The sequence below is a fragment of the Amblyomma mixtum genome, chromosome 4 (genome assembly GCF_055824585.1).
Source record: "Amblyomma mixtum isolate Tamu chromosome 4, ASM5582458v1, whole genome shotgun sequence".
NCBI classification, from domain to species: domain Eukaryota; kingdom Metazoa; phylum Arthropoda; class Arachnida; order Ixodida; family Ixodidae; genus Amblyomma; species Amblyomma mixtum.
In genome coordinates, this window is record NC_143015.1 from 33,087,477 (window position 1) to 33,112,872 (window position 25,396).

The 25,396-nt window shown below is 45.7% G+C and overlaps 2 protein-coding genes across 8 annotated transcripts in view; one reads left to right on the top strand and one right to left on the bottom strand.

Moving 5' to 3' along the window:
• sick (sickie) overlaps positions 1 to 25,396 on the top strand; it is a 973,111-nt gene that overhangs the window by 542,938 nt on the left and 404,777 nt on the right. The gene's annotated exons all lie outside the window — the stretch shown is intronic.
• Positions 1,271 to 23,885, bottom strand: LOC149346089 (uncharacterized). The gene is made up of 6 exons (XM_089586001.1): positions 23,774 to 23,885; positions 18,670 to 18,752; positions 14,892 to 14,984; positions 13,767 to 13,814; positions 5,209 to 5,256; positions 1,271 to 1,315 (listed from the first exon to the last, which is right to left on the bottom strand). The coding sequence occupies exons 1-6, from the start codon at positions 23,883 to 23,885 to the stop codon at positions 1,271 to 1,273; spliced, it is 429 nt and encodes a 142-aa protein (XP_089442127.1).

Sequence of the window (25,396 nt, forward strand, 5' to 3'; positions counted from 1 at the left end):
TGCTTTGATTTGCGTGCGCCCGCAAATGCAGCCTGGTTTACTGGACTCTTTCAATGCGAGCGAACTGATGTACACAACTTTGCAGTCTCTCGACCATAGCCTGCAAGGCGACCACCTTCAGAGTAAGAGGGCGGGCTTTTTGTTGGGTGGACGCTTTTCACGCCGGGCGCTTGGTAGAGCGTCCTTTCATATCGTGCTTCGAGGAAGCTCGAACAGCCAGCATTTCAATTGCCTGTCGATCCCTGTGCCGTTTGCGAGAACAGCTGTGTGGCTTTACAGCTGAACATATCCGCGCCTGGTAGAGGTCTAAAGAGTGCCGGACTTCTTCAGTTTAACAAATCTAAGACAGGTCGTCCAGCTGTTAAATCATTTGGTCAGCTCCTTTCCGGCGCGCATGGTCTTAGCGGCTGTTAAATGCTTCGCGGATAAGAGTCGCATGTGGGTCGTGTTTGCGAAACTTTTCATTTCTGAATTTATCAACCGTGGTCTCAGCTTTTATGCAGGTTTGAATCCTCTCTATACGCTCGGATATCGTCCGACGCAGGTTTTTGTTATATTCATCTGTCACAAAACCTCATCCATGTTACATGGCACACAACCACGAGTGCATTCGGAAAAAGGGAACGAGAAAATAAATTTGGAGGTCGCTTAAGCTTCGCCTTTAAGTGTAGAACGGGACAACGTCTTGCAGGGCTGCCGGGGAGACCACGGAACGCCATCGCCCGTTCGGCAAGTCCCCTTGCCCGTTGGACGGATCGAAAATTGTTTTTTTTTTTTTAGGAAAGTAAATGACTCAAGAACAGTCTCATTTGTCTTGATGTACACCCAAACCGCGCACCCCGATTATATGTCGCCGGTTCCCCCTGATTATAGGTCGCTAGTTCGAATCTCTGCCGTGTGCTAGGCTCTAACTGCACTAGTCAGTTTATGCTGCCGAAACGCTCAATCGTATAACACCATCTGGAACATTCTGCAGCAAGCGGTTGGCATGATACGATTTTTTCCGACGCGCGGTGCTCACAACTACTACGACGCCGACGGCTTTTCGACCGAAAGAGCTGTGTACGCTGTTGCGTAAAATCATTCGAGCAATAGTTGCGTCTGAGAAGCTTGCCGGAGTTCCAGTGCGCCCTTCGTCCCCTGTTGATGCAGTACACCAGTAACACCACAGGCTGAAAAGTAAATACCTCACCCCTACCGACTGAGTGAGATCCAGGTAATAATGCCGTCTAGTGAGAATGGAGGAAAGTGGGAATGCGTCATTTTCGGCCTAGAGACCCATATCCCAAGTCGTGGTGGGGCGAGCAGGGGGGCTCTGTTGAGAATGCCCCGAGTAAAACGTGGGAGGGCCCACACCTGCCGATGTTTAAGAGCGTAGTTGTTGGGCTAGTCGGTCAATCATGCTAAATAAGAGGGGGCTACTGCGCACAAAAAGACACGGACAAGAAGGTAACACAACACTGCGCTTGTCCGTGTCTTTTCGTGCGCAGTACCCCCCTCTTATTTGCCGATGTCATTTGTTCGACCAGGCTAGAACGCAAATTCTGCGAATGTCTCTCCCAGCAAAAGTCTCATTCTGTGGAGAAGAGTTTGGCGTTTCCGTCATTCATTTATTGCTCCCTTCTCTTTTCTTTTATGCACATTTTTTTTTATTGCGCGAAATTCGCGATTTGCATGAATTCGGTTCTCCCAAAGTTTCGCTTTGTGCAGCGAGCTTCAAATCCAGTGTTTTAATCGCGTCCCCTTCCTTGCATGGATGCAAACCTCTTGAGAAAGCATTTCTGAAAGATAAGAAGCGGAAGAGTATCATGTGCAGGTGATAAGGACGTACCACCCTTACAAATAGTTTTTTAGACAGTCTATAGACTGTGCGTAGACTTCTGTCTATAAAATCTATGACTCTCTATAGACAAATCCTAGAGAGCGGTCTATAGGGAATACAAATGCTATAGGCAGTCCACAGGCAATCTATAGATATTTATGGCCATACACTTTTAATAGACTTTTCCCTATAGACAGTCCATAGACTATGAATAGACGAAAATAAATATCTATAGGATGACAATAGAGTCAATAAAAAGTCTATAGACCGTCTATAGACCATTTTCATAAGGGCACGTCGGCGAGTGCAGGCGCAGAAGATAAGAACAAGCGATATCCGTCACGTTGCCTTAGCGGCTGAAGCATTGCGGTGCCGAGCACGAGGTTCATAGTTGAATGATTTACACTATAAACACGAAAGGAGTCAAAAGGGTGTAATCTGTTCTCTTACGCACTCCCTTTACGGAGCAGGGTAGTCTGCTCAAGCCATGGGGTAGATCTCATCCCTAAAAATACGGAATACTTATGGATGAAAACAGAAACAAATTCCCTCATCAAGCATGCGAAACATCAGTTACGAAGATTTTAACCGAGGTTTCAACCTCCTTTGTTTTCTGACCTCAGGACCTCCGGTGCCGCGTTTGAAAGCCTCCTCCGATTGCTATCTGCGTCAAGTTACTAAGCTTTGCAGTGGGAATATACCTCTGTTGCCAAGGGTAGGCATTCCGTATATTTAGTGATCGAAATCTACTCTGGAATTCAGGCAGCATATCCTGCTCCCAACAGAGAGTGTGCTAGGGAACAGCTTATTTCCTTTTCACTCCCATATAGGCGTATTCGATTTTAGAGTGTACCGCGGCGACCGCGTCTCCGTGCATAGCGCAATGAAAAAAATAACAACTGTCGAGAACTCCTTGTCTATTGTCTATAAGGCTTGCCTTATTCCTTACCTCTAGGTACAGGGGCGATAGAAAGAAATGCGAACAGCGCGGCGCCTACGCGCTGCGCAGTTTGAATTTTTCTTCAATGCGGTTGTATTCCTGTGTGGTAACAAACAGACGCTAGAGTGGTACATTATTATATCATGGGTGTCTCAAGCGTATTTGTGTTACGAGCCAAGTATGAGCGTGACGAAAATAAATTCCAACACTGGAGCGCGTCGGCGCCGCACTGTTCGCATTTCTTTCTATCGCGACAGTACTTGGGTTGTCCAGATACGTTGCTATCACTGTACTGCGTTGGTAGTTCGAAAAGTATCTGCTCTTTTCCTAGCGGCAAACGCGTACGATGCATCCGGCTGACCGCGTAAATGTTGACCGATTACGCAGGGGACATGCTAGTGAAGTGGGGACACTAATTCGCAGCCATGGCTACACGGTGGAATCCAAAGCACACGGTTCATTCATATAGGCTCTGCACGCTTCATACCGTAAGGCTGTCGCTGGGACCCTACTATCCCTTACCACCGGCCGACCTCTCCACCTTTTCCTCTCATTAAAAATTCAGGGGGCACTTTGTTGACCTAAGGTGCGGTAAGGCGAAAGCCTTAAGCCCGGTGTAGCTGCTTGTGTCACTGATGTGTGGTTAAGACCTTAAGCTTCGCCTCTAAAAGAGTGATACGCGACAGCGCCTTGCAAAGCTGCCAGGGAGTCCACAGAACGCCATCGCCGGTTCGGTTCTACGCCTTGCTCGTCGGTGAATTGGTTTTTGAGGAAAGGAAGTGTATCTGTCTCTCATTTCTCGGTGGACACCTCAACCTCGCCGTAACGGGAAGGGAGGAAGGTGAATGGAAGGGAAGGGAGTGAACGAAGACACCGCATTCACTAGACACGCGTTTGTTCATTCCAAACCATCGAGCTGGCATGGCGGAGTGGTTAGCATGCTCGTCTCGCACTCCGGAGACCAGGGTTCGATTCTCGAGCTCGACCAATTTCCTACTCGGTTTTGTTTATTTATCTCGGCTAACTAGAGTGGTTAATTAGGCTAATTTGGTAATTAAGCAATTAACTAAACTCAGTCTCACTTGCTTGGAGCATCGCTATACGATTCATTTAATTGGTTGCATGGTTACCAGCCAAAGTACAATTGGCCCCTTTTGAAATTCGCGCACTGTGACGTCACGACCGTTTCGACCATTTGAAAAGCGTGAAATTTGTGTGGACAGCTCCTGCTTACAACGATGAGGCATTAAAGGCTTCCGCCTTAAAATTCCTTTCTCTCTTTCTCCTACTATCCCACATGTATTGGCGAAGGCTCCATCACCATCGCCATTATTATCATAAGGGCCATAGAGTTTCTTACTATTACCTAGAGGGAAAGCTGGCGGCATTGCACTTCAGCCACCATGGACGCCCAAAGCATCATGGGGCGGTGAGCTACTTGTTGCGGCACAGTCGTAATTTTTCGGGAACATGGAGCGGCACTACTAAAATTTTTCATTCCGAAAACGCTGTTCGTGTGTGCGCAGACGACTTTCGCGCGAACGCAGTGGGCAAATCCCATAGTAGCGAAAACGCGACGACACACGACGCCAACAAAAGGTTTCACTCTTCCGAAATGCCATTAAAAAACCTCTTATAGTATTTAAGCAACAACATCTTTTTTGAAAACATATTTACTTTTAAAAGTGCGCCTGTTAAGTACGAAATATTAGTTTTTATAGTGTTCATTACTAGGCCAATAGGAGAGCGAGTCGTCTCTAATTTTGGGCAAATTTTGCACTTAAATGCTTTTCTGCTCGTTTGTTGCAATCATTAGACAAGATTTTCAATGTTAGTACGTTTGTAGTTATCAAACAGCTTTATTTCTTGATTATTTTTTGGTCAAAAGTTGCAGTTCCGCAACAAGTAGCTCACCGCCCCATGATGCTTTGAGCGCCCATGGTGGCTGAAGGGGTCTCGAGGGGTCGCCATGCAAACTCCCATAGACGGGCTGCCAGCTTTCCCTCTAGGTAATAGTAAGAAACTCTATGATAAGGGCTCACGGCCGGTCAGAGACTCTTCCTCCTTTTTTTTTTTTGACTATTTGGTCAATGCATAGCATTTGGCATAGAGCCTTTTCCTACTTTCTTCTTTTTAGTGCGTGTATTTTTTTTATCTTGGCCTGATTCAGAACTCTGAGATCCCCCGCTACAAAGGGTAACGGCCGTATCAGCATCATCACCCGCATGTCAAGTGCTGCCTAGAATGAAGTCAACGCATCGTGAAAGCTCGTCCGCTCGCGTGTCGGATATCAGCACCATAGGGCCAGACCGAGCAAGCCTTAACAGACTTTCTAAGGCACTTTCCCCGCCTCTTGTTTTCAAACAAATTGTGAAAAGAAGCTGGCGCAGTCGCTTAAGTACGCGTGGACATTCTGCACGAGAAAAAGAGAAGGAGTAAAACTCACTTCATAATCCGAGCCGAAAAGATACAGGTACATCTTGAAGTTGTCTTTCTGCAAGCAAACGCGAGTTATCATCATCATCAACATCATCATCATCATCTTCATCAGCCTGACTACGCCCACTGCAGGGCAAAGGCCTCTCCCATGTCTCTCCAATCAGCCCTGTCCTTCGCCAGTTGCGGCCACTGTATCCCCGCACACTTCTTAATCTCATCTGCCCGCCTAATTTTCTGCCGCCCCCTGCTACGCTTGCCTTTATTGGAATCCACTCCGTATACCCTTAAGAGCCAGCAGTTATCTTGCCTTCGCAATACATGCCCTGCCCAAGCCCACTTCTTCCTCTTGATATCGACTAGGATGTCATTAACCCGCGTTTGTTCCCTCACCCACTCCGCCCTCTTCCGATCTCTTAACGTTACACCTATCATTTTTGTTCCCATAGCTCGCTGCGTTGTCCTTAACTTGAGCTGAACCTTCTTTGTTAGCCTCCACATTTCTGCCCCTTAAATGAGTGCCTATAAGATACAGCTGTTATGTATGTTACCCTTGAAGTTGTGTGAACTTAATTTGCCATTGAAGGGCCGTTGCTCGGTATTAGGCGCAGTCACCGAAATTCTGGCCTAGTAAGTGGCGTGGTAGCCTGCAGCGCAGAAATGAGCTAGAAATTCCGCCCGCCAATGAAGAACAAATGAAGCAGCGCCTGCTGTACTCACAAAAATAGCAGATTTCATAATTTCGTCGAAATGCTTAGGCTGCACTAAACGCTGCCCATGTTTGTTTCTATTTATAGTTCTTGCGCACCAGAGTGCAATTTTGCTGGAACGCACCTGAAAGCGCCTTCGTATGCCAATATTTGCTTTTGAAAACGCAGAGAGTAGTGAGGTTCTTGATCTCCAAAACACGGGAAATCATTTTTTTTCTTAATTTTATACAGCAGCGAGACATTCTAAATATCGAGTGATGCAACAACGCGGGCAGCCAGAGTGGCATGTTGAGAGCTTTTTGCCCTGAAATCCTGTCGGCTACTAGCAAGACGGGCGGTAGTGAGGAAATTTTTCGCTTTGCATAGGGATGTAAAACTTGCTTCAGGGCGCAAAATGCATACAGCAAATAATCTACGACCACTCATAATTTTTTATAGCTCACAGATCGTGTGAAATCTAAAGATATTGCATGAAAACTGACTTGTGACAATGATAAATTTATTTTATTTGCAGCAAGGACGTTTTTTGTTGTTTTGGTGCTTGTTTTGGTACGTTTTTTTGTTGTTTTGGTTGGGAGCATATGCATTTGTCGCAACCTGCGCGAACATGCCCACACTTAAAGCCGGAAAGCAAAAAAGCAGGGTAGCCGCAGCGGTGTCCCCCTCGACCAGTGGTTGCCCCGTGGCTACCATATTGCGTAATTCGTGTTTAGCGTAAGTATGTCTTCACGCTCTGTAAGAAGTATGTCAGAGAAAGTTTCGGTTAGCTTCGCTGGTGGAGAGATTACCTTCTAGCCGTGCTTTTCCCTAGTTCGGGAGGACGGCACGCGACGAATTCTTTCTCTACAACGAATACTCTGTACTCCATCTGACATTTGTTAGTTTGTTTTACCGTGTGTGGTTTTTGCGGCTGTCTGAGCCTATCAGTACGGCGCGCTTTGCATAAATGTGTTCCCCGCTTCCGTCACCCCGCGACTTGTGGCTCCATCCCTTGGGAGGAAAGAGCACCAGCGTCCAGCTGCGGCGCGCCTAGAATATACTGGCTAGTGTGCGCAGCGCGCGCGTTTCGTACGGGAGGGCGAGGCCCCCGCCGCGATGCCTGCGCGGAGAGGCCGCAAGGGGCGCTGCCGGTCGGGAGGGTGCTCAGGGCGTAGGTGTAGGTAGAAGCGATGTAAATGTAACAATGGCGGCTGATCCCAACAAAATGGCCACTAGGAGGCCCAGAAAGAAAACTACGAAAAAGAAATTTAACGCCAGGATCAGTTACATAAACATGCAAGGGGGTAGAAAGAGAGCGAAATGGCTAGAAATAGAACAGCAGTTAAAGGACGAAGCAGTAGGTGTGTACGCTCTATGCGAGACACATCTGAGGGATCTAGAAGATCCACCTTTCATCGATGGCTATGTCTGGGAAGGGTGCAACAGAACAACAACGGAGAAGAAGGGAGGAGGAGTAGGTATGCTGATACATCAAGGAACAAATTGGCAAAGAATAAAATCAACTTGCAAAGAACATGTCTGGGTATCAGGTACAATTGCTGGCAAAAGGACATGGCTAGGGGTAGTTTATTTAGGGACCGGGGACAAATGCAGGCAAGAAAACAAGGATCTAGTTAAGTGCCTCAATGACGATATAAAGCAGATTGGAGACGGTGTCGATATTATTTTGCTTGGAGACATGAACGGCCACATCGAGGATCTGGATGGATACACAGATTGTAACGGGAAGTTAATGCTAGACTTGTGTGAGCGGCACAACTTAGTTATTGTCAATAGAGAAACTAAATGTGAGGGACAAATCACGTGGGAATCCCGTAACAGGCAAACAACCATTGACTACTGTCTAATGTCGCAGGGCATCTATAGCAAGCTCGCAATAATGGAAATAGACGAAGAGGGGAAGGACAGCCTAGGAAGTGATCATAAACGTATTAGTCTACAGTTGGGAGCCCTAGTCAAAAGAGAAATGCAACGAAGTCCAAAAGACAACGCAAAATTAAATGATGAACAAATAGCGCTAATATCAGCCGATATAGAAGAAATAATTGAGAAACGCCACATGGAAAATTGGGATTATAATCAGTTGGAACTGCTCATCGCTACAAAAATGAAACAAGTGAAAGGAGTTAACCGCTGGAGAGGAAAGAGGAAGCCACGAAGCTGGTGGAATATGGAAATTAAGGAGGCCATCGAACAACGACGGGTGGCTTCAAGGGAACACAGAGAAGCAAAGAGGGCGCAGTTATCTGTAGAGGAAATAGGAAAAAAATGGGAATCTTATCGACAAAAGAAACAGCAAGTTCAGGTCCTAGTCCAGGCTAAAATAAAGCAGTCCTCTGATAAATGGCTGGCTGAAGTTCGCGAGGCAAATAAAGGGGGGCCAAGAAAATTCTGGAACCATATAAGCTGGTTGGGAAAAACAAATCAAAGAAAGCAGGAACAGATTATAGATGCTGAGGGAAAATGTTTGGAGGGAGACGATGCTGTGGACTACATTACGTCATTTATAGCTGCGTCTTTTAGCGACGCCAATGGGGTAATCTCCCCAAGTGAGGCGGCAACACAGGACAGCACAAAAGAGAACAGCTTAGAACTGACTAGTCTTAACTGGGAAAAGGCGGAAGCGAATATTCCTAAAACCACATCCGCAGGGATAGACGAAATTCCAATTAAGCTGATTAATGAACTTGGCCCAAGAAGCAAGGACGCGCTGATAAAAGCATTGGAGGCAGTCATAACAAATCAGCAAATTCCGCACAGCTGGAGACAGAGTAAAATGAATTTGATTTATAAAGGGAAAGGAGATAAGATGAACATAAAATCTTTCCGCCCGATTACGATAACATCTGTTATGTACAGGCTGGCAATGCAGGCGGTGAAATTAAAAATGCAGTCATGGGTAGAAGGGAATAGGATACTCGGAGAACTTCAGAATGGGTTCAGAAGGGGTAGGCGGTTAGATGATAGCCTGTTCGTGCTTACCCAATGCATAGAAATAGCTAAGGCGGAAAATAGACCTCTGTTTATAGCCTTTCTAGATATAAGCGGTGCATACGATAACGTGAACAGGGAACTCCTGTGGAGCATATTGAAAGATTTAGGTATTGGTGATGAGGTAATTGATTTTCTACAGGAAATCTACCGAGATAATGAAGTTGAAATTACATGGGAAGGGAAAAAAAGTACCACAACTGTAGGGGTGCACAAAGGATTAAGGCAAGGTTGCCCTCTATCACCGCTGCTGTTCATGCTTTACGTGATAAATATGGAAAGAAGGCTAGAAGAAAGTAATCTGGGTTATAATCTATCGTACAGATTAGGCGGAAATGTAGTTGAGCAGCGACTCCCGGGTTTAATGTATGCGGACGATATTGTACTGTTAGCAGATAGCCAGGAAGATTTACAAACTTTGGTTAATTGCTGTGGAGACGAAGGAGACGCTCTAGGATTCAGTTTTAGCGCAACTAAATCAGGTGTGATGATTTTTAACGATACAACTGATCAGGTGCTTACAATACAAGGCCACGAAATACCCAAAGTGGCCGAATACAAATACCTCGGGATATGGCTAAACGAAGGGAAGATATACACGGAAAAGCATGAACAGGCTCTTAGGGCAAAAGGACGAAGAGACGCCGGGATAATGAAACATAGGGCATTATGGGGGTACAACAAATATGAAGTACTAAGAGGTATTTGGAAAGGAATAATGGTGCCGGGACTTACTTTCGGCAATGCGGTTCTGTGCTTAAGGGCAGAAGTTCAGTCGAGATTAGACGTAAATCAGAGAGCTGTTGGAAGACTAGCACTAGGTGCCCACGGCAAAACCACAAACGAGGCAGTACAAGGGGATATGGGCTGGGCATCGTTCGAGGCACGGGAAGCTAAGAGTAAAATACTATATGAAGAACGCCTGAGGAAATTGGACGATAACAGATGGGCAGCTAAGGTATTTAAATATTTATACAGAAAGAACGTTGACTCACAGTGGCGGAAAAGAACTAGAAAACTAACCAGTAAGTATGCCGGTCATGAGGACGGAGAAAGAAAGAGCATTAAACGACAGGTTAAAAACGCGGAAGTTAAAAATTGGATGAATTCAATGGAAAAGAAACATAGTGTAGAACTATATCGATTCTGGAAAAGGCAGATCAGGAAAGAATTTTTCTATGATAACTCAAGAGGCAGTGCCCTACTCTTTGAAGCTAGATCAGGGTGTCTTAGAACGCGCAGCTACAAAAAGAAATTTAACGAAGAAGATGACACATGTGCAGTGTGTGGTAGATCTGTGGAAACAATTGAACACCTCATAATCAAATGTGATGGTATCCATCCGGATGTCGATGCAGGCACAGTCACTCTTTCTGAGGCCCTAGGGTTTAAAGATAACAATGGTCATGTAAATAAATCTGCAGTGGAAGTCAGCAAAAAGCGGTTGGAGGATTGGTGGCTGAAAAGCAGAGATGTGGCATAAGGTTAGAATAGTAGGAAACCGTAGGCAAAGTTGATGGAGAATCTTTATGAGAATTGCCAACACAGTAAACAAAAAAATAATAAATAAAGAAAAGCTGAGCATGGTGGCAATTGCCACCACCCCGTTTCAAAGGGGGCGCTCCTATCCATCCATCCATCCATCGTGCGCGAAAGCCGCCGGACTCCTGTCGTCTGCTGTCGCGCCGATACCGCTGCCTCGCGCGATTGCTCGTGTGAAATCAATGTTTGACAGGCATCATCTCTTGGATTGCGAAGCTGGAAGACGCTAAACGTGAGCAAAAACATCCTGAAATGTTAAAGGCTAAGCGGCAATGCAAAGAGAGGACGTGTTTTGTTCCGTTGTGTCGAAGCGGTTATCGGTCTAACGAAGAAAAGGCGTCTTTGTTCACTGCACCGGCGGACCCAGCACGGCTTGCTGAATGGGCGAATAAGATCAAGAGGGCAGACAGAAGGCTGATACCGAAGGCTGTCGGATGCGAAAAACATTTCGAGAACGAATGCATCGAAAGATCTTTTAAGATTACGGTGAACGGCGTTGTGAATGAACTCGCCCGAATTAAGCCACGTCTGAAGCCCGATGCTGTCCCTACAGTAGTCGAAAATTATCCACCTCATCTTGTACCTAAAAAGACGGTGAAAAGGAAGGTACGAAACATTTCCGACTAAGGACCAGCACCTAAACAACGGAAGCGAAATGTCGAGCTGGTGGATCCCGAGTTGTGCTCTGCAGTCGACGGTGATATCATACGCGGTTTGACTCTCATTGCGTCGCTCGTGGAGGTGCATCAGAGGAACTCCAGAAGCGTTCCGATTCCGAGCAGTCAGACATTGCTACAGGACCGGTGTGTGATAGCGAAGCGATACTGCAGTGTCCGTGCCCAAGTGATGTTCGGCACCCGTTCGATGGACTTCTGATTCCGATGACATGGATGAAGTTGCCTGCTGCGTCAAATGGCGCTTTAACTTATGCCTGTTGCGAGACCGAAGCTGGTGACTTCTCGAAACTATTCATCGAAAGAATGGTGACTTTTGGAAAGCCTTTGAGTGAGCACGGTTCTGTAATTGCCACAATTTACTTCCGAGGAAGAGAAAAGGAAAAGCGCGTGCTTACAGCGCGCCATGAGGCAGAGACATTAATCAAAGAAATGGCTCTGCGTGGCCTCTGTAATGGATGTGGCATGATTCCTGTTGCAGGCAAGCACACTTCATACAGAAGTATATGTACTTTACAGAGAAATGCTTGCTGACCACCGATGGAAAAGGAGAGTCATGCTTGCACTGCAAATATTTACGGAAGCTCTCGCAGGACAACATGTACAGAAGAAAAAAGACGAAAGATGCTTGCAGTGACAAAAAAAAATTTCTCGTGCTTTGAGAAAGACAAAGAAATGCGTGGCCAATGCTCAGCAGCATGTGACACAAATGAAGGAGCAAAACAATGCACTGAGCAAAGAAGCACTCGAGACAAAAATACAGTCACTCCTGAAGAAGCAGCAGTTAGCTGTGAGAGCTTTCCTGGCCGCAAGACGAGAGTCTCTGAGAGGCATGCCTTATGAAGATGCCTGGATTGTGGAATGTTTGCTAATGAGGATGTGGAGCCCAAGGCTCTACGAGCACCTTCGGAAGCAGAGCATTATAATTTTGCCTGGGCTAAAATGCTTGCAAAAATATCTGCAACGATTTAAGGGTGGCTTTGGTCTGAACACGAAAGTTTTTGAGGTTTTAAGCGAAAAGACCAAAAGCATGGACACGTTCAGCCGTAATCGTAACAAGTTCTCTTTACTTGGAAATTTTAAAATTTATATAAATTATAGGCGGCAATAGATCCATAGTAGCGTAGTGTTTTATCTGTTTCCGTACTAATATAATCAAAAGCTGTAAGTTTGATATCCTGCCGCTCTGGCAAATATAAAATGTGCTACTCTATCACACTCAAAGTTAATTTGTGTAGGTGAAGCCTACACAGTGTCTATCTGTGACAGTGCCTATCTGTTGCCACTACAATTGAATACGCGCTTTTTCGTACTTTCTGTTGGTCAAAAAGCATTACCCCCACTCGCACTTCCCTTTTGATTAAACATGCTGCATTCATTCTATTAAACCGAATTGTGTGTTTTGTGAAACGTGTTTTTTTTTTAGTTTGAATTCCATCAACCGCTTACGCTCGCGTGTGCTTACATTTGGTTAGCGTTTGGTTTGGTTAGCTTTTTCAAACCCTCAGCGGCGCGACGCGTGCGAGAAACCGGCTCGCCCCGACGCGCGCGCTCACCCTACACCCTCTCGCACCACAGCGCCGCTATGCGGCTGCCGCGGCAGGCATCAACTCGGGAGCCACCGCGCCACCCGCGCTCAGCACACTAGCCAGTATATTCTAGGCACTATAGCGCAGGAGTCTCGGCCTGCTTTAGATGTACGCCATGTTTAGGAATGGCGGCTCAGCACTTTACAACATTTCTCGGCGGGGGTGCGTTCTTACGGACTTTCTCTGTCATGTTATTGGGGAATGAAACGCTCACTGTACTCTCAAAACGCCAGCCTGATCACAATAGTGATCAAAAAAGGAAAAAAAATTCTGGGGAGTGCTTTGTTCTTACCAAAGTGCAATGAGGCGAAAGTTATTTCTACCTCTGTTGCTGCCCCTGTGACTGCGCTGATGACATTTTAGGTGATGTCACGCGCATGCGCCTGCAGCTGCCAGGGGCGCTCATATATAGACTGTGGTGATGACGACATAGGTGACGTCATGTGCATGCGCAGTGCATATCCGGTTGCGACATAGTGCACCATTTGATTTCACCCGTTTTTTTAATTATTTTAGAAATTTTAATAATTTCGCGTTACGGCACACTACGCAATGCCGATGACGTCATCAGTTTTTATTAATCATTTTTATTATTTGTTTTGAATTATGTTTAACTATCTTTAAATAATTAGTTTCGTGTTACGACATGCTATGCCGTGATAATGACGTCATCAGTTTCTAATTAATTGACAGCTAAGGTGCGACAATTGATTTCGTGCTATGCCAAGTTGTTGACGTCATCAGTTTGATTGACAGCTAGGGTGGCACAACTTCTGCGACGCACACGCCGGCGAGCCACTAGCCTATAAAGGCTTTTGCCTTAATATTTGAGACTATTTGCTGTGTTCCTGTAGCCCTGATAGGACAAGAAGGCTGCACCTCACACAGTGCTGCAAACGACTTGTGAAATGGAGAGTATAGCTTGTTTAGAAAAAAACGATTTTTGTGTGGTGCTGCCTAACCTTCCTTTGTAGTGCGTATGTATTCCTGCGCTTATGTCAGAGCTAAATAACCCTTTCCCCCACTTACATAAAGAGCAGCGCTGATGAAATAGAAACTTACCGTGTTCTCTGTGATCATAAGTGTGAAGCACCTCAGGATTGTTTGCAACTGAAAAGGAAGCGTAATTTAGTTCGCTGAAAACCGTTTGGCCAAACTAAGTTTTCTGTGACCATTAAAAAACCAGTTGAAAGAACGTCTTGAAACTTCCCGAACCCCCTGCTTTGCTGAATCTTCACGGCCAACAAACGAGATGACGCCACCAGTGCGATTGCTGGCAGAACAGATTGATTTCCTTGCTGTCGCCGCTGAAGATGCAAAGATGTGACTTTTTTTATCGATTAAGGCAAGTAACCCAAACAGATGTAGCATGAAACGATTCTGCCGACCAAATGCCATTTCTGTGCGAAATTTCAGCTTGAACAATGCACCCGTTTAGCTAGGAGAAGCATTCTACGGCGTGCGTTTATTTGCGCAACACGCGATATAACGGCCAGGTGCTACTACGCACAGTTTGCCCGCAATGCGGCGGGCAGGCTTTGATGACGCCTCAAGGTTACGTGACCTATGTTGCCCACCTGCCTCTTGCGTTACTTCACTTGACGTTTTGTTGCGAAAGCAACACTACGCGAGTCGCCGAGCCACTTCGCGGAGCCGAGGCAAGGCCATACTGCGCATGCGCGAGAAGCAGTGACGTCACACGGCGCACTGCGCTGCGCGCCGTCGCTTCGCCAGTGACTGCTGCCGCCGCACTCGCCAGTTGCGCATGCGCAGTAGGGGCGCATAGCTAGCGTGCCGGGGCAGCCGCCGCTGCCGCGCGCTCTCCATCGCCTCTCTCTCTCTCTCTTCGTTGTTTTCGCAATCCTCCAGGTTTAACCAGAGCTAAGCCACTGCCAATTTTTTTTCCTGGATTTTTTGCTCACGATCAACGACGACGACGCCGAATTTCCTGCGACGCGAGTTCTTTGATGCTGGTCTTTAAAATTTTACTGCGCATCGGAAGGTTTGGCCGTTGCCATGAATATGTTCATAACAGCATTTTGCCCCACATTAAAAAAGTGATGTGGAAAACAAGCTGGACTTGAAGGGCCAAAAGAAAGCGCGAGCTTTCTGTTCACTCTGTCGCGCTAGGCAATTCGAAAAATGGTAAGCGGTGCAGCGTTTTCGTGAAACATGTGCCGTACTCACGGTTTTCTCGTTCCTGCAGACATTTTGGAGGTCTCTTCTCGACAAACTTGCATGGTTGCACTCTGACAGCCTCCGCCGAAACTCACGCCTCATCTGGATAAAAAATATTTTTTTTTCGTTTCAATGTCTAGCAAAAGAGCGATTTCGCTGTCTTGTCGTCTTTCTCGGAACTAAAGGGAGACAGACGCTTCAGCAAAGAAGATTAGAAAGCATTTAACATCGCCACTGCCTTACTGTGCTGATGATTGCCGTTGGAATAGCTTAACCAGTCATTTTATTTGCTCGCGATAATTTGAAGAAAATCGCAGTCGGTCTCCCGAACGCTTACAAATTTTTTAGACAGTCTTTAGACTGTCTGTAGACTTCTGTCTATAAAGTCTAGACTATCTGTAGACAAATCCTTCAGAACAGTCTGCAGGCAATACAAATGCTTTAGACAGTGTATCGACAATGTATAGATTTATGACCATACATGTTTACAATACTTTTTCTATAGATAGTCTATACACTATGAATAGACAAAAAGAATTATCGTCAGAAAGGCAATACAGTCTGTAAGAAGTCTCTGGTCCCTCTATAGACTATCTTTATAAGGGAAGATCGACAGCCTTCGCGATCGCGCTGCTAGCACTAAGCCTACGCGGCATGGTCGCTAATTGGACGCAGCCGCTGTGATTTAACGAGTGCAGGGATGACTTTTGTAGCGAAAGCTACACTGGCCACGAACTTGCGATTTCACTGTGGCGGTGCTCCGAGGAGGCACAGAGACCGACCTTGAGCCCTTGCGTAGCAACCGCCGCATCTGACCGGCACCGCGCGTTCGGCGCGCCATCTGGCATGACGTCACACCGAGCGCCTCGCCGCGGAGGCGCCTCCGCCGTTTGGTATGACGTCACACCGCTTGCCTCGTCGTTGTGCTCGCCTCCGCTCGCTTCGCCAGCTGTGTCGCATGCCTGATAACATGTCGCAGGATTGAAAACCAAGCTATGCCTTAGCATATTTCGCTACGCATATCCTAGCATAGCCGAGCTAAGCCACTGCCAATTTTTACCGCTCTGTTTTTGCGGACAAGAAATATTCTAACCTTCAAAGGTTTCAAAGTTTTATTTCAAGCAACACCAGAGTTGCCGGGGAGGCCACAAAAAGGCAAACACAGTTGTGCGACGAAGAGTCGCTCCCTTTTCACTCTTTCACTAAGAGCAGTGGACAATTTTACGCGGAATTCATAAAGACATTGATCCATAAGAATAGTACACAGAAAGCAAAGAGACATCCATAAGCATATATTATTACAACGCAGATGAGTACAAAAACAAAACTAAAACTGAAAGTTTTTTATTTATGAGGGTTTAACATCCCAAAGCGACTCAGGCTATGAGGGATGCCGTAGTGAAGGGCTCCGGAAATTTCGACCACCTGGGGTTCTTTAACGTGCACTGACATCGCACAGTACACGGGCCTCCAGAATTTCGCCTCCATCGAAATTCGACCGCCGCGGCCGGCATCGAACCCGCGTCTTTCGTGTTAGCAGACGAGCGCCATAACCACTGAGCCACCGCGGCGGCCTAACATGAAGAATCGATATGGCTAAAAGGCAACGTACATAAATACACAATATTTAAAAGAATATCTCTTTACATAGGTATGCCTGGTGTTTCGGTGAACACTTCCAAAAAATTTTCGCAAATAGGCTTTTTGAGGTAAAAATGTCTTTTTTAAAATGTGTTTGTCGACACCAGAAAACCAGGGAATCGTCTTAAGTAGTCAACTGCTTCATAATTTTTAATCATTAACTTTTTTATGTAGTTGAGTTAGGTAAATAAATTGGCAAATTGATTTTCTGGGAAAGGAAATGGCGCAGTGGCACTGTGGCTTGACAAAATTTGGCTTTTTCGACCACTTACGTGGACTGGAGGGGTTGGTTTCCCTGCATGTTTTCGAAAGCGCGTGTATTTTCGCACGATGCAGCCAAATTTTGCCGAGCCACAGCGTCGAAGATAATCGGGTTTTCGGAATTCTAAAAACTGACATGTCTATTACTAGCGACCTGCTACAAATGTATAATTGCAACCTGTTGCCTATCTGTGATAGTTAAAAAGTTAGTTATCAGAAATTAGTTAACCAGCATTATACTAACGACAATTACCCAGCTTTTCGGTGTTCGCCATCGCTGGTAATACTGTGCCGCAGAAACCATATTTTTTCCCCAGAAAGCTGATTTCTGAAAATTTTTAAAGTCTTCTCGGAAACACCTGGTATGTCTTTTATCATGGTGAAGAGGAGCATACGGATGAATGTAATGAAAGCACTACGTGTGTTAGGAATTTAAGGAGTCCACACACTGAAAAGAATTTTTCCAATATCTCGGAAATTATGTCATTTATGGGCTTTTTTTTTCTCTGTGGGGCTAAAACAGTGTTTTCGAATGTGTGACATCTAATCGGCATTGTTATGCACATTAGATAAGCGGATTAGTTTCTTGTTCAGGTATACTGAAACTGCCGTCGTGCATATGCAACAAGAAGAAGGTGCGTCTACAATGAGTGGGGATGAAGGCACTACGCCTATGCCGAATATGACCAACTATAGCGCATCGTATTAGGAAAAAATTACTTGAATGCTAAAGTGGCGATGTAATCTTAGAGTTATCGAGTTTCACAAGGGAATGCAAACGAGCACGGCACCATGTAACCTCCTTAGGCCCGGAGGGGTCACTGTATCGGCGGTTTCTTTCCAACGCTTATGGTTATGGTTGTTTTTTGAGGAAAGGAAACGGCGCAGTATCTGTCTCACATATCTCGGCGGACATCTGAACCGCACCGCAAGGGAAGGGAGGAAGGTTTGGTCGGTTTATGGGGTTTAACGTCCCAAAGTGACTCAGGCTATGAGGGACGCCGTAGTGAAGGGCTCCGGAAATTTCGACCACCTGGGGTTCTTTAACTTGCACTGACATCGCACAGCACACGGGCCTCTAGAATTTCGCCTCCAAAGAAATTCAGCCGCCGCGGCCGGGATCGAAGCCGCGTCTTTTGGGTCAGCAGCCGAGCACCGTAACCACTGAGCCACCGCGGCGGCAAAGGGAGGAAGGTGGGAGTGAAAGAATACAGAGGTGCCGTAGTGGAGGTCTCCGGAACAATTTCCACCACCTGGGGTTCTCTAACGTGCACTTACATCGCACAGCACACGGGCACCTCTTGCGTTTTGCCTGCATCGAAACGCGGCCGCCGCGGTCAGGATAAAATTTCGGTTTCAAACCACTATTTAAGCTATGCATTTTCTGTCCGTCTGATGGAAAATGTATAATGTGGAGGAAATTATAAGATACAATATTGATTCACACGCAAAATGTAGCCCCCCCTTCGCCCGAATGTGTGCTCATGTGTAGTGGGTGCACTCTTGCAAGGGCTTTAATAAGTGCTAGTAAACGGTTTTCCGCAAGTTCGATGCATGCGAATTCGCTTACTTTTTTTTTTTTGACCCCCGTAAAAGGTGCTCCCACTGGCTGCCACATTTTTATAGTGCAGCTAAAGAAGGAGGAAGCTATCCGACTATATGACCATTCTCAGTAGACGGGAGCGCAAAGTCTGAAAGATATGAGAGGAAGGGCTTTTCACGGCGTTCAACATGTTTACATAGCCGCTGCGCGTGCTATTTCGTCGTCCAGTATATTGGGGAAATGTCGAACTGCAGGGTCTCAGGAAGATATTTGGGTTCGCCGGCTCTACGTGTAAGACCGCTCCTTTGTCTCTTTTTTTTCTTATTTGAAATCCGGACCCACCATGAGCTTTTCGGTAATCTTCGATGCCACGAGATCGGTATCCTTTCGAGGGACTTGCCAGCAGGCGTCTTCGGCCTCGAGAACTGCAAAACGGGTGGCTTTGGTTATGTTCGGCAAATGGATATCAACAATCCAGAACAACAGTGTCGGCTATCCCTTGTAGAAATGGTATATAGACAGCCTGTAGACTTCTTATTGACTCTGTTGACTTCCTGTAGATATTGCTTTGTGCCTATTCATAGTGTATAGACAAAAGTGCATGGCCATAAATCTATAGATTGTCTATAGACCGTCTATGGCATTTCTATTGCCTATAGACTGTTCTCTAAGATTTGTCTGTAGACAGCCTATATACCTTATGCACAGAAGTCTATAGACACTCTATAGACTGTCGAAAAGTTTTTTTGTGAGGAATGAGCGGGGTCAGGAAACGTATACGCGAAAAGAAAAAAAGGCATAGATCGGCAGGCGTTCATGCAGTAAAAATATTAAATATATTCTCTTGAAAACAATAATGGGCCATTTTGAAAAGTACTTTTTACTCTTCTAGCCCTTACAAAAATTTCTTTTAGATAGTCGATATACTGTCTATAAGATTCGGTCTATAAAGACTATAGACTCTCTATAGATAAATTCTAGAGAACAGTCTATAGGCAATACAATTGCTAGACAGTCTATAGACATTGGATAGATTTATGGCCAGGCACTTTTAGTAGACTTTTGTCTACAGACAGTCTATAGACTGAATAGAGAAACGGAAATATCTATAGGATGGCAATAGAGTTTTTAAGAAGTCTATAGACTGTCTATAGACCATTTTTATATGCAGTAAACCAAAATAATAAACGAAACAGTAAACGAAATTAGCGAACGAAATATTAAACGAAAATAGTAAGCGAAATAGTAAACGAAAATAGTAAACTAAAAGTGGCAAACGAAATAGTAAGCGAAAATAGTAAAAGAAAATTCGCTAAAATCTGCCTCTTGATACTGCCAACCGAGAAGACTAGTGCATGAGTGCTAACATCAGTCGGGCATTCAAAGAGCTGGCACTCCCTGATGTCGGCTGATTTTGTTCCCTAGAACCATGACATATCACGCTGCTAGAAAACTTGTACGACGCCTAATCGTCATTAGCTGTAACAGTGGGATCGCATAAGAACCTCGTTGTGAGCTGCCATGCGCGACCACATATACGCTAAAAGCGAACAAAGGAATTTCTCTCTCCCCCCTTTTCCACCTGCTAACCGGGGTAGGTGGCAGGCTGCAGCTGGCTCTGTCGTGTCCCAAACTTGGAAGGTGACAAAGTTCTTTCCGTCGCAGCCACATTGTGATCTATCCTTCCTGTACTCCATACAGTTTCTTACTCTTACCTAGAGGGAAAGCTGGCGCCCCTTCTATGGGAGTTTGCTTGGAGCCCCCTCAAGAAGACCACTTCAGCCACCACGGGCGCTCAAAGCATCATGGGCCGGGCAGCTACCGACTGCAGAACTACAACTTTTGGCCAAAAGATAATGCAAAAATGAACGCTGTTCGATAACCAATAATGTCCTAACATTCAATATCCTGTCTGTAAATTGCAACAAAGGAGCAGAAAAGCATTTAAGTGCAAAGTTTGCCCAAAATAAGAGATGACTCGCTCTCCTATTGGCCTAGTAATGAACACTACAAAAACTAATGTTTTGTGCTTAACAGGCGCACGTTTAAAAGAAAATATGTTTTCAAAAATTATCGCTGCTTAAACATTTTAAAAAGTTTTATAATGGCATTTCGGTAAAAAGAAACCTTTAATTGGCGTTGTGTGTTGTTGCGGTTTCGCTACTATGGCTTTTGCACACTGCGTTCGCGCCAAAGTAGTCTGGGCACACACGAACAACGTTTTCGGAATGAAACATCTTAGTAGTCCCACTCGGTGTTCCCGAAAAAATACGACTGTTCCGCAACAAGTAGCTCACCGCCCCTTGATGCTTTGAGCGTCCATGGTGGCTGAAGTGCAGCGCCGCCAGCTTTCCCTCTAGGTAATAGTAAGAAACTCTATGCTCTACTCTAGAAGAGGAGAGAGAAGGACTTCCCACTCTCCACTTTTCCACCTGCCAACGTGGCAGGTCGTAAGTGGCTCTTCCCTGTTCTTGGCAGGTGGCAAGAGCCGCCCGCGAATGTGCAACTTGCTATCCTGCAGGTGACAAAGTGTGACCCCGGCGGTGGGTACGCGGACATGCGGCTTTTATGCTATCGCAGAGAAAGTACTTCATTAAACGTCCCACGACATCGGTGGTGCCAGCTTGACACGAGAGAGCTGATGGGGGCTGAGCTTGTCAGTTGATGCAGCCGTGTTATGCCGTAGCATTAGAACCCCATTGGGACGAAAACCCGGCGGTGTCAAATCCTTGTCATCATATTTGTACACGGAAGAGCCAGCTGCATCCTGCCATCTCCCACAGTTGGCAGGTGCACTCTAAACATGAATACGCCAATGTGGGAGTAAAAAGGTAGTAAGCTGTCCTCTTGCGCACACTCTTTCATAAAAGGGAGTGGGGTAGAGGACAGCTTTACTCCCTTTTTTACTCCTTTTTGTTTACAGTGTGGCAAAGTCGTTCACGGCAGCTCAAAACGAGATTTTTAGCTATCTCATCGTCAGAAGGAGAGCAGAGTGGAAGAGGTGAAAAAAAAACGAAGATAAAATGCGGCCATGAAATGGGTACTAAGGATGCAATGGCGAGAATTGATGTAACCTATGGAGTGATGGAGTGCATAGTCCGTCAAATGGGCTGACGAAGTTCACTGCATGAAGAATGCAGGAAGGTAACGTGCAAGTGAATTTAAAGCTTATCGAGATGTCCAATGTCTTTTAAATATGTGAATAGAAAGTTCATTGCAAGTCTCTGTTGCCTGAAGCAGGCTAAGGGACCTAAAACTTTGTCCATTGTTAGGGGCACTGAGCAGAGCTTCTGCATGCAATGTTCATAGTACGCACGCTCGATAGTATATGCAGGGCACTCAAGCAAGATATGCTCCACAGTTTCTATCGCGGCACAGTTGTCACAGTGCGGACTGTTCATTTGTCTAAAACGGTATCGTAAGCCGTTTGTATATGCAGCATTCAGACGAAGGCGATGATAAAGTGTTTCCAGATGTCGAGGAATTCTGGGTGAGAGTCTTGATCCGAGATGTGGGTCGATTGAGTGAAGAAATTGGTACTGATGTGTCGGCAAACTCCAAAGCCGATACGTTTCTTCGGAAACAATACTTTTAGCCATCTGGGACGCATCAGATTTCGTGAAAAAAGTTCTAATGTGTCTCCGATGTTGATGGCCCTTACGGGCCGCTTCATCTGCTTTTTCATTAGCCTGAATGCCACAGTGATTTTAAACGCCGGCTAAATTCTCTGCTCTTCATTAAAGAGTCTCTCTCTCTCTCTCATCGTCATATCTAATGGTAAGTAGGTATCGTCCAAGATTTTTTCGTTCAGTAGCGCTCATTTGATCACAAAAGGGAAGATTGTTGGGCCAGTTGGTTCACGAACGCCGCAGTTGAATTGCAATGGCCCTGTGCCGGTCACTCATTGTCTTCCTGTCCCTTTTCTTTCGCGCCGTTCCGTTGGTGCGTTCATATGATAGCACACCACGAAATCAAGTTCTGCATTTTTACCTCCTCTACTCCCCCAGACTCTCGTGCCACACTCCTCACTACTCTGCCCGCTTAGTTTGTGGGTTAATACGTAAAGCTGCTTCTTTGGCGTGCTGTAGTGCAGCGCAGGCCCGCTAACTCTGCTGCTAGCTCGCCGCAATCGCGCGTGTCGTCTTTGTTCATTTGTATTTACCGCTTTGTCCCTAAAGCGTGGGTTCCTCGAGGAAAGGCGGCATTTTCAGCCAAAATTTATTATAATTATAATGCTATAATGTTACCTATAATGTTACCTATAAATTAATCGATTGTTGGGCGAGTCAGTGCATGACTCGATGATACAAGGCGCAAGAGTGGAAGAAAGAACACGGACAAGGCGCCTTTGTCCGTATTCGTTCTTCAATTTTTGCGCCTTGTATTGATTGATTCAATTTTTATTTCTCAACATTCATACAAGGCATGCTTGTGAAACATCTGGATCCCTAGCTGAAAGCTAGTTGGGATCCATGCAATACAGTTTCAAAGAAAATTGCAGGCATAACAAAAATTAATTACATACATATAAAAGCTCATGAAATTAGAAAGACATAAATGGGTACATAGAGCAACAATATTCAGAGCACCAAGCCTCTTTTACAAAGACATACAAACACACAAAAATACATGAAAATAAAAAACGATGGCTTCACTCATTGTTTATAGTATTTCTTCAGTGACACAGGAAAAGTTTTACAATGTTTGAGTTCACTTGGAAGCTTGTTCCACAGCTTAATACCAACATGGGCCATCCGTCTTTCTCCGTAGACATTTTTTGTTTTCGGAAGAAGGAAATTTCTATGAGTGGCGTTGCGAGTGCATAGTGGTGGGATACAGAATAGCGATGAGTGTAACGGGTAATTGTCCGTAAGGCATGTGTGTATTGTCAAGACAGTCCTGTATTCAAGTAATGATTGTAGTGGCAGTATATCCATCTGTTTAAAAAGAGGAGCAGTGTGGGCGTTGTATCCTGAATGTGAAATGAATCGAATTGCCCTTTTTGCAAGACCCTAAGTGGTTCCAAATAAGATCGGTAGGTGTGGCCCCATGATTCAATGCAATATGATAACTGGCTTTGAAAAATTGAGAAATAAATAATTCTGAGTATGTCATTACCAAAATAATCTCGGCATTTGTAGAGTGCAAAGCATGCTGCAGCTAACTTTTTACAAAGCGCCTGAATGTATGGCTTCCAGTGTAGGTTCTCATCTAGAATTATTCCAAGATAAGTGATGTTATTCACAGGTGCAATAGGTGTACCCAGCCATTGCACGGAAGGCAGTATCACAGCCATTGCACGGAAGGAAGTTCCCAGTATCATCGAGTCTAGAAATTAAATTAGTAAAACAGATAAATAAAAGTAAGTAAAAGTAAATAATTCTAGTTGTTCTAATTTGTTGTCTCTTTCCTCGAGTAAGCCCGGGTCGTATTTGAGAGAGCTTACATTCTCTGCAGAGAGCAGACATCCGCATGTCGCCGGTGATGTCGAAATCCCTCGCTTGGACACTGGCGACGATGCTTGCCACAGCGGTGGCCAGTAGGGCCCACAAAGCCATCAGCATGTTTCTTGATAATCACTCTGTTCTTTCCTTTTTCCGTTTCAAATGGTGCACGCTGCGGTGTCAGGATCTTCCAAAGCACTGCACCCGGGAACAAGTAAACCTGCCAAGTCACATTAAACTTCCGAGCGATAGCGCAGTTCCCGAAGGCTTGGACTATAGGGCTATACCCAGGCCTAAGAGAAGCAGCAGGTGTTGTAATTATTTATTCGCGAACTTTATTACGGTCACGTGACGAGATCCGGTTTCTTCTTTCTTGTTTATGGACGATGTGTTTGCCTGGTATTCTTTTCTCCGTGTTCTAATTGTGCTAGTCCGCGAACGCCTGTGTTCTGTCGCTGCGGCCGAATACTGTAGCCTTCCTTGTTTGGATAATACGCAGTAAAATACAGCTGCGCCTACGCCGAGTAATGAGGAAGAACATTGCGATGTTTTACTTCCACTGTCTATTCCTCGGTTTTCTCTCCAGCTGTTGTTGCCCTAAGAAATCTGGGGGCTGCGCGCTCTGTTCTTCAAAAGCTTTTTCCAAAGCACGCACTGGTGAAATTCTCTTTGGTCTTGTTTGCATTTGCGCCACCAACCAACGTCAAGCCTTCATTATTCGTGGCACCCTTTTTACGCCTCTTTACAAAGCTCAAAACGAAAAGTGGGCACATTGTTCCTGACTATAGCTTGGATTCCATTCAAAATCCCCCTCACCATTCGGTGGTTCCCGAAGGTTTTACATCAATTGCTGGATTATATGTCAGTTTCCGCGGGGTAGATGTCGACATCGTGGTAGCACTACGTCATTACCGAAAGCGCTTGCATCTGCCTGCCAAATGGAATCCTATATCGAGGTCGACCAGGTACATACCGCGCTACCTCGTCTATCTCAATCCCGGCCGCATCTCTCACTTCGCCATGAGACCCCGTTGACCCCGTTGGACACTTCGGCTCGTCTGCTCACCACGGAGAGGCGCCACTTACGTGGAGCGCTGACTTGCGTCATAGCGCAAGCGTCTGCCATCACAGGCGAACGCTTCTGAATGGAGAGCCGCTTCGCGGTGGAAAACGGAGACGCAAATTTGCGGGGCCATTTCCCGTCGCGTGTTGCTGATTCTTAGGCCCTCTTCCTCTCACTAAGAGCACGCGCGAAGCGGGCATGACGACTAATGATTGGGAGAGAGGTAGGGTGTGAAGCCTCGATCTGCCCGGCATTGAAACCAAGGAGGCAAAGCTCGCATCTTCGTGCTTACAAAAACAAAAAGCTCTTTATAGCACCTATATCGCCCAGCATAATGTGAGAAATCTGCATATGCCGGCGCATGCTGTCAGAAAGGTCTCGTCGAAGTGTTTTTGGATGAAAATAGACTTCTGGGTGAACGCGATAAACTTCGGGAACTATAGAACGCCTACTCTCCTCTGTGCTCTCTTTAGCTTAATCGGCTGGCTGGCATTCTACCTGCACTGAACTTTGCGCTGGAGCAATAGAAGGCGTCGTAACTGTAAGGCTGTAGCTCGCAACC

What these genes read in the sequence shown, in the direction of transcription:
- LOC149346089 (XM_089586001.1), bottom strand. Translation starts at nt 23,885, where the DNA reads ATGGCTTTGTGGGCCCTACTGGCCACCGCTGTGGCAAGCATCGTCGCC. An exon ending in AGATTACCGAAAAGCTCATG is followed by an intron (nt 14,985 to 18,669) that starts GTGGGTCCGGAT and finishes TTTTTTATCCAG; the next exon opens with ATGAGGCGTGAGTTTCGGCG. An exon ending in TTATGATCACAGAGAACACG is followed by an intron (nt 5,257 to 13,766) that starts GTAAGTTTCTAT and finishes GTTTGCTTGCAG; the next exon opens with AAAGACAACTTCAAGATGTA.